The sequence below is a fragment of the Cricetulus griseus genome, chromosome 8 (genome assembly GCF_003668045.3).
Source record: "Cricetulus griseus strain 17A/GY chromosome 8, alternate assembly CriGri-PICRH-1.0, whole genome shotgun sequence".
NCBI lineage: Eukaryota > Metazoa > Chordata > Mammalia > Rodentia > Cricetidae > Cricetulus > Cricetulus griseus.
Window position 1 is genome coordinate 88,424,262 of NC_048601.1, and position 12,690 is coordinate 88,436,951.

Here is a 12,690-nt window from a genome sequence, read left to right on the forward strand (position 1 = left end):
CACTGTCCGCCCCTGTATGTATGTGTGGGCACTGAAGAGCAAGGTGCTACAGTGATGGAAGAGTTGAGAAAAGTGAAGTACTCCTGGATGTTATCATGGTGTTAGCAGGAGGTCCTGAGAGCCCAGAGGAGGCTTTGGCAAGCCCCACCCAGAATGCTGGGAGAGTGTGCCAAACCAACTGTCTCTGTCTTTGCAAGTTTACCCGCTGAGGGCAAGGATGAAAGCCAGCTGCACCCATTAATTAATATCAGAATCACCGAATGATTACAAAGAAAAGTGAAGGTTCCCGGCCAACTCTTCAAAATCACTTATCCAGCTGGGTGGGCACTTGGCTCTCTGGGGTCTGCTACTGCTGCAACCTTTAGCCCTTCCACCCACATCATTTTACCCCCCCCCACCCCCGCACACACATAGTTTCGATGCACTCAAGCAGGAAGTAGTGTTTGGAAACATAGAATGTGAAGGAGATCTCCCTCCAGACCAAGAGTACATCCTCTGCTCTCAGTGTTTCCCACACCAACAGATCACCAGGGAGGTTTGTTGTGTTTGAGAAACAGCAGAGCTGTTTTCTGACTTTATTAAATTATAAGCAATTCTAAGTATATAAAGTCCCAGCAATGTACAGTAACTAAGTCATAGCCAAAGTTTGAGTTCATTACTGAGTGTTGGCTGACCCACCAAATAACACCAGCAGAGGTGTTTTTTTTTTTTTTTTTTTTTTTTTGTGAGCTTGAAGATGGCACTCGGAATGATTGTTAAAAATAGCACATAGCTGGGCAGTGGTGGCTCACGGCTTTAATCCCAGCACTCCAGAGGCAGAGGCAGGCGGATCTCTGTGAGTTCGAGACCAGCCTGATCAACAAGAGATAGTTCCAGGACAGACTCCAAAGCCACAGAGAAACCCTGTCTCAAAAAACATAAATAAATAAATAAATAAATAAATAAATAATGCACACAACAAAACCAAAACACACAGTGTGGTGGTACATGCCTGTAGTCCCTGCATAAAACTCTGGAGGTGGAGGCAGGAGTTCAAGGTCGTTCAGTGCTCCGTAACACGTTGACTACAGTCTAGACTACATGAGACTTCCCTGGGGGCAGGAGGAGAAAAGTTATAAGTCCCAACCATTGGGATAACAAAAAGAAAACCATGTGCCCTTGAGAAGTGCCTTCCTTGTATCTTGACAGCTCTTGAGTTTATCCCTAAACCAGTGATCAGGCTGCAGCCTCAGCTGTGTTAGTAACTGGGGGTAAGAAGGGGAGGAAGTGTGAGTTACTGATCTGCTCTCATCTGCTCTGCCAGAGCCTTGAGTCTGGGCTTGACGAAGCCTTCCATAGACATTTTATCTCTTGTTCCTAATTCAGCTTTCAAGGACATACAGTGGCAGGGACCCAAGGAAGGAAGATCTCTGAATAGAGCTCCCTGGGATTCTTGGCACAGGGAAAACCATAGAGGGAACATGAGACTCTTAACTTGGACGTAATGAATAAAGCTGGCACTGCTGCTGCCCAGGTGTATGCTCTCAAGGTCAAAAGCAATGTCAACCTGATTTTTTTTCGCCACCCATGTTCTCTGGCACCGAGTCGCTCTCTTCCTCGTCACCTGTTAATTCATGTTGGCGTTAGTGTGCCTCACACCCACCACATGTGTAAACACTGTCTTGAAAAGGTGTTTGAAGCAATGCTTGTCATGACATCAGAGGAGTTTCTGCCACCTGCAGCTGAGAGAATTCAGTCATATGATGGTGTGGATGAGGTCTTAATGCAAAGAAATTAGTGTGAAATCCTTTAACCTTCCCTCATGAAAACAATACACAGTGACTCCGGTGCCCCATGTACTGTTATATAATCATTTCTTTTGCGTGTATTTAGAAAGTGAGAATATGCTCCTGGTTGTGAGCACATACGTTACTGGCCTATACTGGAGAAGCGCCGTTGTGAGGTGTAGCTGTGGTGTGGCATTCTGCCTCTGGAGAGGAAAACCCCAGGGTGTGCTGTTTGTTGACTCTGAAGCACTAAGAGAAGAGTCTAAAATAGCTATAATCAATTCATTACACATTCAAAGGAGAAGAGCCCTTCAGAATAGGAATCTGGACTCAGAAGTGTTCAGTTAGGAAGAACAATACTCCATAGATTTTCAAATTGATGGAGCTTTTCAATGTAAACTAATTTGTTCCAGTATTGAAGTGAGCATAATTAACAGAACCTTGCTTTCTTAGGCCGATTAACCACGAAAACCAGGCCAGCATTGGAACTGTATGCAGTGAAAACCAGTATTTATGAGGGGGTTGTTCAAGAGCTTGTGTGACAGATGGGTGTTTTATCACTGTTGATGTTTGGAATTTCTTGAAAAGCAATGTAATATCTTGTATTTATGAATGAATGAACAAATCATTATGCACTGTTTGGAGACTGGGTTTTCCTATTCTAACTTAATCTTTTTTCTCTCTTTAACCTCTGTTACTTTTTGTTAGGGAGCCTCATATATTCTGATGTAAAAAAAATTGTAATTGTGTTTTGTTGCAGATACAGATCCACGTGTTTTAGAAAAGCAAGAATTGCAGCAGCCAACCTATGTGGCCCTCAGTTACATTAATAGGTAAGTCATTCCAGAAGGACAGCTGCTGTTTGCTGCTGCACTGCTCATTGGATGTATCTGTTTACCAGCAAATGTTTTCAGTTTTAAAATGTGCTGATTAGATGGTTTCAGAGCAACCTCTATGTGGAGATCTCTCGTTCCTGTGTTGAGGGATCTAGATTGCAGCCCACTGTGCATGTGTCTGAATACACAGCTGATTTACAAGCTCATTTTGCAAGTATTTTGTATGCAGAGTTGGAGCATGTACTTTTGACTTCGTGGGGCAGTGTGGGAGATTAGTGGATTTATGTTTGAGTGAACCTTTAAATCTTGGGGTGAAAGGTCCTTTTTTATGAATTCAAAACATAGTTGGAATATCAGAATATATTGGACTCTAACAAACTGAAATCATTTCATTTCAGAAAGTCATTTTGTAGCAGCTCATCTTTTAGTAGAAATACTGTCAGCAGCTGCCCCCATATGTGTAGAGTACATGAGTTTTCACTTAAATTGATTCTGAGCCTAACTTTAGAAAACTGTTTTGTGCTTGAATATCAAACCTAAAAGAAGACTTAGTGTTTTCAGCCAACTCAAATAATTAAGGAGACAGTAATTTGGGGGCAAGAACTCAGAGTCACCTTTGGGTTAAGAAAACACACACTCTCAAAGCAAAGTGGAGAGAGTAAGAGCAAAATTAGTTTTTAATGAGAATGAGAACTCTCTGCCCATAATTCAGTGGATGTATTTCTATTGGCTATCCCTTTCCCATAAGGCAAAGATCTTTTTTAGTCTCTTGGTGCCAGAGTGTGGACCAAGGTCTGGAGAGGAAATTTGCCAATGAATTATCTGCACTTTTCATTTTGGTTTGTTTTAGGAAACGTAGTTAATTCCTGCTGGGACATAGTCACCTGTGCTCAGCTTCGAGTACTTGTAATGAAGCATGTTTTCAAAGGAATGTATTAATGAAAGCATCTAAGTGCATGACATTTTTTTATTTCCTGCTCATTGGGCTTTCCAAATAACATCCATAGTTTTGACATATGTTGTTAGAATACCTTAATAATTGCATCAGATTACATAAAGATGTCTAAGATTTTCACAGATGCTGTGCTATTTCCAATACTTAGCAAGACAGCCGAAAATCTTTAGTCGTCATATAGTCATAGAACGGTACCAGTCTAGCCTACAGATGTTGATGGATCTAGTCTAAAGGAGCAGACATCTCCAGTAGACTAGCAAGCTTACTAGCTACCTTTCTATAAAGAAAGTATGTGTAAGCTTGACAGGTTATCAGTGCTGAACAATAGACGCTTTTGTGGGAGATGTGCTGTGCTGGGGACTTAGTACTCCTCGTGTGGTAGACACTCTCAATATTTGTTTGTTGGGAGCAAACAAAAACCTAGTGAGGGTTTTATTTATGCAAACCTGGCCATAATACAAACAAGAGTAATTTAAGTCTTTGGGACCTTGAGGAGAGAAGAGAAGCTTAGTGCCAACATTAGACAAAACTACCGCTGATGAGGAAGAGAGCTCTAAGGCTGGAGAAACACCTGCTTAACAGTACCTTGACTATGACAAAACCATACGTCTCTGCTTCTTTCTTTGGTTTTGCTACTTTGATTTGGGGTTTTATTTTGTTTTTCTGGCTTTGTTTTTGAAGTAGAATCTTGTTATTCAGCCCCTGGAGCTATAAATCTAAGCCAAACTGGCCTTGAACTTGAAGTAGTCTTCCTACCTCTGTCCTGGAAAGCTGGAATTACATGCATACTACCATGCCTAGTGCAAGAGAGGACTGTTCTTTTTTTTTTTTTAATGGTGAAGGTGAAGGTTATAGAGATGGCCCAATCAGTAAATGCCTGCCTTGCAAACACAAGGACCTAAGTTCAGTTCCTAGAACCCACTTAAAGAAGCAGGCATGGTCAGGTTATTGTCTGAGCAATTCAGGTAGCTGCTTAAGGAGACAAGGTAACTTTTGGGCTTTTTCAAGACAGGATCTCACTATGTAGCTCTAGTTGTCCCGGAACTCTGTAGACCAGAATGGCCTTGAACTCACAGAGATCTGCCTGCCTCTGCTTCCTGAGTGCTGGGATTAAAGGTGTGCACCACCACTCTTGGCTACAAGGTAACTTTTTAATCACTTGTGACTATCCAGAAATAGGTGTTGGAGATAGCATTAAAGATGCAATATCATACATGGCCAATGTTGTTAATTATTCTGTGTTCCCTCCAGAATATTTTTACAATTACAAAAATTGTAATTTCCAGATCCATTTAATTTTCAAATACATACAGCATTTGGTATAAACTGTGAAGATTCATTGTGTGTGAGCACAAATTAGTGCTCTCTTGTGCTTCATTCTCATCATTTGCTGCTGGATACAAATTTTATATCTAACTCTATTACAGCCCTGACCCTCTTTGTAAGATTCCCCTGCACTGCTTGGTGCAGTGAACTGGAGATTTGACCTCTAAGAATGATTTTAATTTGGTTTAACGTTCACTCTGAAAGCTGAATCACAGTTTTTCCTATAACATTAATTCAAGTGGTTCAAGAGCACTCCCACGTGACTGTTTACTCACAGGAGGAGACAATGGGCTTTAATGTTGGGGAGCTTGAGTTAAGTGAAATAGATTTCTAAGCTGGGTATGATGTTGCACACCTGTGACCCCAGCAACTGGGACGCTGAGGCAGGAGGATCACAGGTTCAAGGCCAGATAGCTGCAAATGATTCCCTATCTCAATTCAAACTTTTCTGCATAACAGGGCATATCATATCCTCTTCCTCTATGCTTGATACCCATTTTCAGGCTCTAAACCGGATTATCTAATTCTGATGTGGTTCTTGCTTGAGGCACCTGATGGGACTAGTGTTCTGAAAACATCATTTGAGATTGCTAAAATAGCATCTCACTTCACCTCTCTCCTAAGCTTCCCCAAGGAATGAGGTTTATACAGAATGGCTTTTGGTTCTGTTTTCTAATTCTCATGATCAGCTAGAGAAAAGGAAGACAAAATTGTGCCCAAACATGATCACTTGATCACCTTCTAATTTTTATGCTCTAGAATTACCAGTGTTTTCCCTAGGAGGTATTTCTTCCCTTTCTCTTATTTAGACATGATGCAGAGTCAGGCTGTTCATCTTGGAGTCCTGTTTGCTATTAGCGAGCTGTGTGGCAGATGGCACACCCTTCCTGCCTGTTCCCCTCATCTCAAGTCATTCCGTCATTGCTCTGTTGAGATGATTGATTCACATAAAACAAATGTCAGCAACCATGACTTAGCGATGCTATGTAAGCAAAAGACGATAATGAGAGAGATGGTAGCAGAGGGTGTGTTGCTTTGGAGGAGGCCAGAATAATTTACACCGTGAAATAAGCCTCATGAATGCAGGGACATTTTCATTTCCCAACATCCAGGACAATGCTGAACCCATTGTTGACCCTCAGTGATTTTTACTGAAGGAATGTATATATTATAAGTAATAAGTAAGTGAATAAATGATTCTGAGAACTGTAAGAATTCTTCTATAAAAACTGCCCATGTTCACAGGAGAATCTTTGGGGGAAAATTTAAAATTGTACTCTTCCACTCAGCATTCATCCAACTTACAACATAAAAATGTACTAAGCAATGGCTATCATTAAGTGTCTCACCATAGCTAGAGAAATTATATGAGATAATGGTTTTTAAGCACTAGACATTCTCGATATATATATATATATATATATATATATATATATATATCCATATCCCAGCCTGATCAGCATGGAAACATGTAAATACTCTATAACCATGTTACTGATACCAGAAAGAAAGGTCTCAGATGAGAAATCAATACTTTGTTCTAGGAGTAATAGGGCTTGAAGTCAAGATCCCATAAGACCCCCAGAGGAGGCAAACTAAGATAGATGGTCTTCAGATACAGCTGGGGTCCTACAAATGTGGTATAATCAAATATAAAATCTGTATGAGTTCAGATTGATCACCCTAAAGTTGAACTAGCTGCTTCAGGAAAACTCAGAAGTCTTCATGGTACCATCTAGTATCGCAGCATCTGGGTACGCTAAGAACCCGCTAGACATGCAGTTTTCCCTGAGATAAAGGGAGCAGAGCTCAGTAGAGGCCCAGTCTGAGAGGACTAAATGGTGCTTGTATGAAAGGATTTGAAAGCAACATCACGGTGTTCAAGGATTCAGAGTGAAATTACACTGAATAAGAGCTTGTTTTGAAGAAAAATAAAACGAGTCTGGATTCTTTGTTTTGATTTCTCCTTCTACTAGAATATAAACTGTTTAATGAAAGCTTTTTCTCTTTTTGCCCCCTTTCTTCTCACTCCAAAACCTCACCTAATCCTCCCACCTCTTGCTCTTGCTTTTTCAGTTGAACTAATTTTTTGCCAGGTTATAATCAGTCATAGCCTCGTAGAACATGCTGTAATTAACGAAGCTTGCACTAGCCTCCTCTTATTTATACAAACAAGACTGAACCATTTGATTTTTAAATCTAAGAACACAGGGTTTTTTTTTTTCTTCATAAAACCACCTGTTTATGGTCTTCTAAGAGCAGTCATGTTTATTGCAGTACAAACCATGCTTTCCTAGCCCCCTCCTTTGTCTACCAGATCTGAAGTCTCTGCTATGTGCCCCAGTCCCAGACTGAAGTTTGTGGCCTAATGCATGCCATAAACATGTTACATGCTGTTAGGTCTCAAATGCCAGGCATAGAGCTACCATTTTCTTAGCCCATGTTTTATGGACATCCACTGAAACAAAGCTGAGATGGCTGCTTGCCAAATTTGCCTTGTAATGTTTCTCTCCCAGCCTGGCCTGTTCACTATTCTGTGCAAGGACCATGTGTTCTTGGGGGACACTGGGAAGCTGAAAAAGAGAGCCCTCTCCAGTGTTGTGGCTTGCTCCAACAAAATTTGGTTGTGTTGCTGGCAGAAAACATACTGTAGGAAAGGTGAGTTGGCAGGGCTTTTCAGATGGTACACACACTAGGTCTGGGTCTCTAGCCCCCAGAGCTGACAGCACATGCCCGGGGCAGTCAGTGCTCTCCACTGGTTTACTCACACATTTGCCTTGCTTCAGGCCACTTTGTTTTTAGTCTCTGTCGTGTTTACTCATCAGTATTTCTGACTACTCCTACAAATCTTTGAGTCCAGTTCTAAGTTGTGTGGCTTTTTCCCCTATTTTTAATATTTTTTGAGATTGGATTTTTTTCTTCTCAAAACAATTCACTAATGCTAAAAAAACCACCTAGAAGCAGGCATTGATTTCCTTTTTGCTTTCCTTGTCATTTCCAGGACTCTGTCCTAAGCAATTTCCCCATTGACAATCCCTCGTGCTGCTCCTTCATGTGGACTCCCTGGCGCTACATTGGTCTCAGAATTCTAATCCCAGCCTTCCTGCCTCGAGATGCCTCCAAAGTCAGATGGGGTGCTTGGTAGCAGTTGTGAATTTACCATTTAGATGCACCCTCTTGTCCCCATGATCTTGCCCCTCACTGTCTTCAATCCTTAGCCTCAGATAAAACTCCCATGTATCTCTCTACCCTGCAGCTACTGGGCCTCACTGCAGAAAAGCCCAGGCATTGTGACTCACCCCATGGCGAACACAGGCTGCCCACCTCACTGCACCTTCTGCATTGTTCACCATCATTTCCTTGTTATCAAAATGTACTCAGTTGAACACAGCTCAATTTCTAATGTTTCTCAGCGAAGGTGGGGGATAATGAGCTCACTAGACCGAAGATAGATGATAAATGGGTGTTTTATTGGTTAACAACTTACACAGACAATAAGGAGCTGCTGCAGCCTTTCTCTGGATTAGATCCCTGACCCAAGAGGGAGAGAGCCAAGCCCTGCCTCACGGTTCCCTCTTTCAGGTTCCATCCACACCTGAAGTCACGCCCAAAGGAGTGTGGCCACTAACACAAATACACTGGCAAGGCTAGATGCCACTACATCCCAGCCTGCAGGAAATTTCCAAGTGAGCCCCATCCCCTCATCAGTACATGACCTCAGCTAACTAGCTGAGCAGAGGCCATTTCAGTATTTGGTCTAACTGCCCCCTGAATGCCCCTCTTCACTTCCAAATTCACCTGGGTCTTTCATTCCTGTTCTTTTCATCCTCCTGCTTTCTTCAAAGCTGTCACCATGGCCAGCACACCGCATCCATCTCTCTGAGGCTTCAGACCCCTTCTCCTTGACTCCTTTTAGGCGAATCACATATGTTGTAAGGTCCCTAACCTAAGAATTCCTTCCGTTCTTCTGTCTTTCTCTGATTCGTAAACATGGCATCTTTCTTCAGACCTTACCCTATTTACACGATAATGATACTTTGGTTTTCAAACGCCCCCTCCCCCAATGTAGCAATTTTGTGGCCAGTCTAGCTACACGGAAACCCTGACATAAATATAAATCCTTTTTCTTCCTTCAGCTGTTAACTGGTTCTGGCTGGTTGCTTCTACCTCTTTGCCACACAAATAATGATTTTTCCCTGAGTTCTGTCCCCAGAATTCTGGCTTTCTCTGTGTTAATCTCTTGTATTTTCCTTCCCTGACTGTATTCATTGTATCCCATGAACTTAGTTGTCACCTGAAGAGATTCCCTGACCACTCTGTCCCAGTTTCTGCAAATTCTCATTAATGTCTGCCTGTAGCCCCAAGAACATTCTAGGCAGGCTGCACTAACCCAGTGCCATCCCTTTATGTCACTTCCCCTCCAAAATGGCCTCTTGATAATATTGTTCCGTGGTGTCTGCTTACCTGCTAGTCTAGATACACCAAGTTTTTCTAGGCTCCAGAAAAACATTTTCTATTTGTTTCCCTCAGCCCATATTTCAACTCCTCAGGCTTCCGTTGTGTAACTTTGGCACCCACTTGGTCTGTTTCTCCTGCCACTCTTTCCTGTTTATAACCTGCTGTTTGTATTGACCAAGAATCCCCTAAGGCTCTCCCTGTGCCTTTCTCCCTACAGCCTCCTTTTGCCATCAGAAGAGCTGTCAAAGGGTCCATCTGTCAGCCCCATGTATAGAAGCTATTGTGTTTTGCCCTCTACTTGGGTCCTTTTCTGGCATTGTTCTGGCCTTGATAATCCTGTTCATCCAGACACATTGCAACCTATTTTATGAAGAGTCCCCAACCTCCAGAAATTATTTATGCCCTTGGTCAAGTTTCTTTTTCAAAATCATAGCATTGATATCATTCACTATGACCACTAAATACTGTAAAAGTTTAAATTGTATACAGTATATTTGAGAACAATAGCTTTTCTTCCAGTCTTCTACCAAACTTACCACACCAAGTAAGTAAATGTCAATACCTTAGGGTGATTCAGTTTTATCAATATTCTCCCTGTGTGCAGACATGTCTGTAGACAAGATGCTCTGGGAAGAGCCTGGGGTGGCTAAGGAAAGGAAGATGCATACATAGAGCACACACATGCACATTTCTCTTTTGACATTTCCAGGTCAATATAGATATATCCAATGCTTCTTAAATTGAATTCTAACGTGTGGATATGTACTGTTTAGTCTGCTTTTCTACCATTGATTATTGGGTATTTAGGTCAGTGCCAGCCTTGTTAGCATGGTTTTGTGCCCTTTACCACTAATAAAGCCACAATGGGAATTAATCATCATTTGCCTGGGAAGCTGTCTTTGTGGGGCAACCGTCAGAATCCAACCAACTTGCCGATGGTCCATACCTGTGAGGGGGTTGTGTGGATTGAGAAAGTCAAGCTAAAGACATTAAGAGAAAGACAGAGACACAGGATAAAATCAGGAGGGCAAAATCGATGAATATTGAACGCCACAAGTTTATTCACCATTCTTAAATACCTTAACCAAAAGGGGGACAAACAGACTTTCTTCCTCAATTCTCCAAGGACTTGGTAACCATACCTTAGGTTCAGTTTCTCCTTGTATGGCCTTGAGAGACAAACGTAACCATGCCTTATACCAAATCTGTTGTTATTTGGATAAGACACCCAAGGCCAAGATCAAACATCCTACTGTAGCCACACCTTAGACCTTCAGGTCTTTTGACTTACTAAGGACAGCTTTGAACTCTCTGACCTTGAGCCAAGATGAAGCAGAGCCATCTTTATGGGCCCTGACTCATGTGATAGGCTAGCCAGCATTTCTTTGCATGTCTTTCTGCCTAAGAAGAATCTAAGCCAGATTGTTTCTCCCTCTGACCTATCACACTTAGAATTAAGACAGAACTTCTTACCACTGCCAAGGGGCTTCTGGGATCAGGACTGCCTCCCACTCCTCTAGCCTCCCACTCCCACCAGCCACGCCTTCCATCCCTACAGTACAGCAAGCTTTTGCCTGCTCAAAGGCATGGTCCATACTGCCCCCTCTGCTGGGACAGTCTTCAACCAGAGTGTGTCAAACAGGCTGCTGCTTCTTTCCTTTCTTCATCTGGTTGGATGTCTCCTACACTGCAGGCCATCCCTGATTTTGCTGTTGGCCAGCCCTGAGCCTTTGTTTTTCTTGGTCTTTTTCCGTAGTACTTCTTGCTGCCTGAAATCCATTGGCTTATTTGATGGTGTGTTGAGTCCCTGCTTCCCCTTCTAACTTGTGAGCCTCCCAGGGTCAGGGACTTTCTGATTCTCACTCAGCATGACTGCATCCTCAGCTCTTAGAATGTTGTTGCACAGTGGGTATGCAGTGTGTTTTAGATAAATGCAGAAATAGCAATCAGTGTGTGTGTGTGTGTGTGTGTGTGTCTGTGTGTGTGTGTGTCTGTGTGTCTGTGTGTCTGTGTGTGTCTGTGTGTGTGTTTTGTGTTTCACTCATCTTTGTTTCCTGCTGTCTCACACCTGAGTATATAGCAAATACTTGGCACGTGGTATAAAACTAAATCACCGAGTGGCGAATTACAGCCTAAGAGATGACCTTGGCGATCTCCCCACCCCCACCATGCACATTTACAAAATGACTCAAGGTGCTGTACCTCTCTTATTTCATTTGGAAATTCAGATTGCTGGCAGTAATCTACTTGATTTATCGGTTTCCCCTTATGTGCGGCACCTCGGAGTTAATTAAGAAGACCATGAATCTTCCCTCTGTAGCTGTAGTGCATTCCGTTTGCAGAGTGCACTCATATTGCTGAGACTGTTGATTTGGGACTCAATTTGAAACATTACTTAATTTTCTCACATTGAGCTTCATTATGCCGAACCTAAAGCCTGGTTCTGCTTTGAAGGCCTTTCACAGGCAAGCTTTAGATCAGTTCCATGTCCCAGCTTCTAAATAACTTGCTCTCATTTCCTCTACCATGGCCAAGACCTTGGTCATTGGCTCAGAAGCAGTACAGCTAAGTCAGTTCCCTGTCCCTGTGAGTCCTTCCTGTCCTCAGCTACAGTGCAGGCTCTTCCCTGGAATTACTCACCGTTGGCCTGAACACAGGTGGTTTCCAGCTACAGAAGTCTGGGCCAAGAAAGAATAGATCTCCACATAGACATAGACTTGTCACCCCAAACAACACACAAGGCCACCCAGCAGGAGAGGATAGTGAGCCAGGAAGCAGCAGTAAGCTCAGCTCCTTGGGAGCTGCATTGAAATGGTGGTGTTTAAAGAGTGAGGCGCGTTATCCAGAAGGAGGTGTCCCTGCCCCAGTGTTGTCAGCATGTGGCACTCGGTGTCCTTGGCTGTGCCATTAGTCCTTGCAGTTGTTCAGTCGATCACCTCCATCTGCATCTGAGGAGTAGGACACCCCCCCCCCCGTTAGCCAGCTCTGTGCCTCGGACCCCTTTAGTAAGCTGTTAAAAAAAAAAGAAGAAGAAGAAGATGATGCTTGGACTGCTTCCCAAAATAATGTTTTTAAATTCATGAACTAAAATATATAGAATTACAAAGAAAACTAATTCATAAAATACAGTTGTCAAAATAGTAAAAATGACAAATCTGTGATATAATGACACATATGTTTCTTAACCAAGTCTCAAATGAGAAAGCTTAGGCACCGAGTTAATAGCTTCCAGAATTTCATGTGGATGAGTCAGAAATATTTTGATACTTTGGCTACATTTATACTGTGATAGAAATAAATAGTGGCATCTAAAACTACAGTTTGACTAGTATAGATACATTGAAAATGC

At 42.4% G+C, this 12,690-nt stretch overlaps 1 protein-coding gene across 1 annotated transcript in view; it reads left to right on the plus strand.

Moving 5' to 3' along the window:
• The window catches only part of Jazf1 (JAZF zinc finger 1), a 304,686-nt gene that overhangs the window by 167,207 nt on the left and 124,789 nt on the right, over window positions 1-12,690 (plus strand). The window contains exon 2 of the mRNA XM_027429650.2: window positions 2,527-2,599. Coding sequence (XP_027285451.1) covers window positions 2,527-2,599 — 73 coding nt within the window. The remainder of the gene's footprint in view (window positions 1-2,526; window positions 2,600-12,690) is intronic.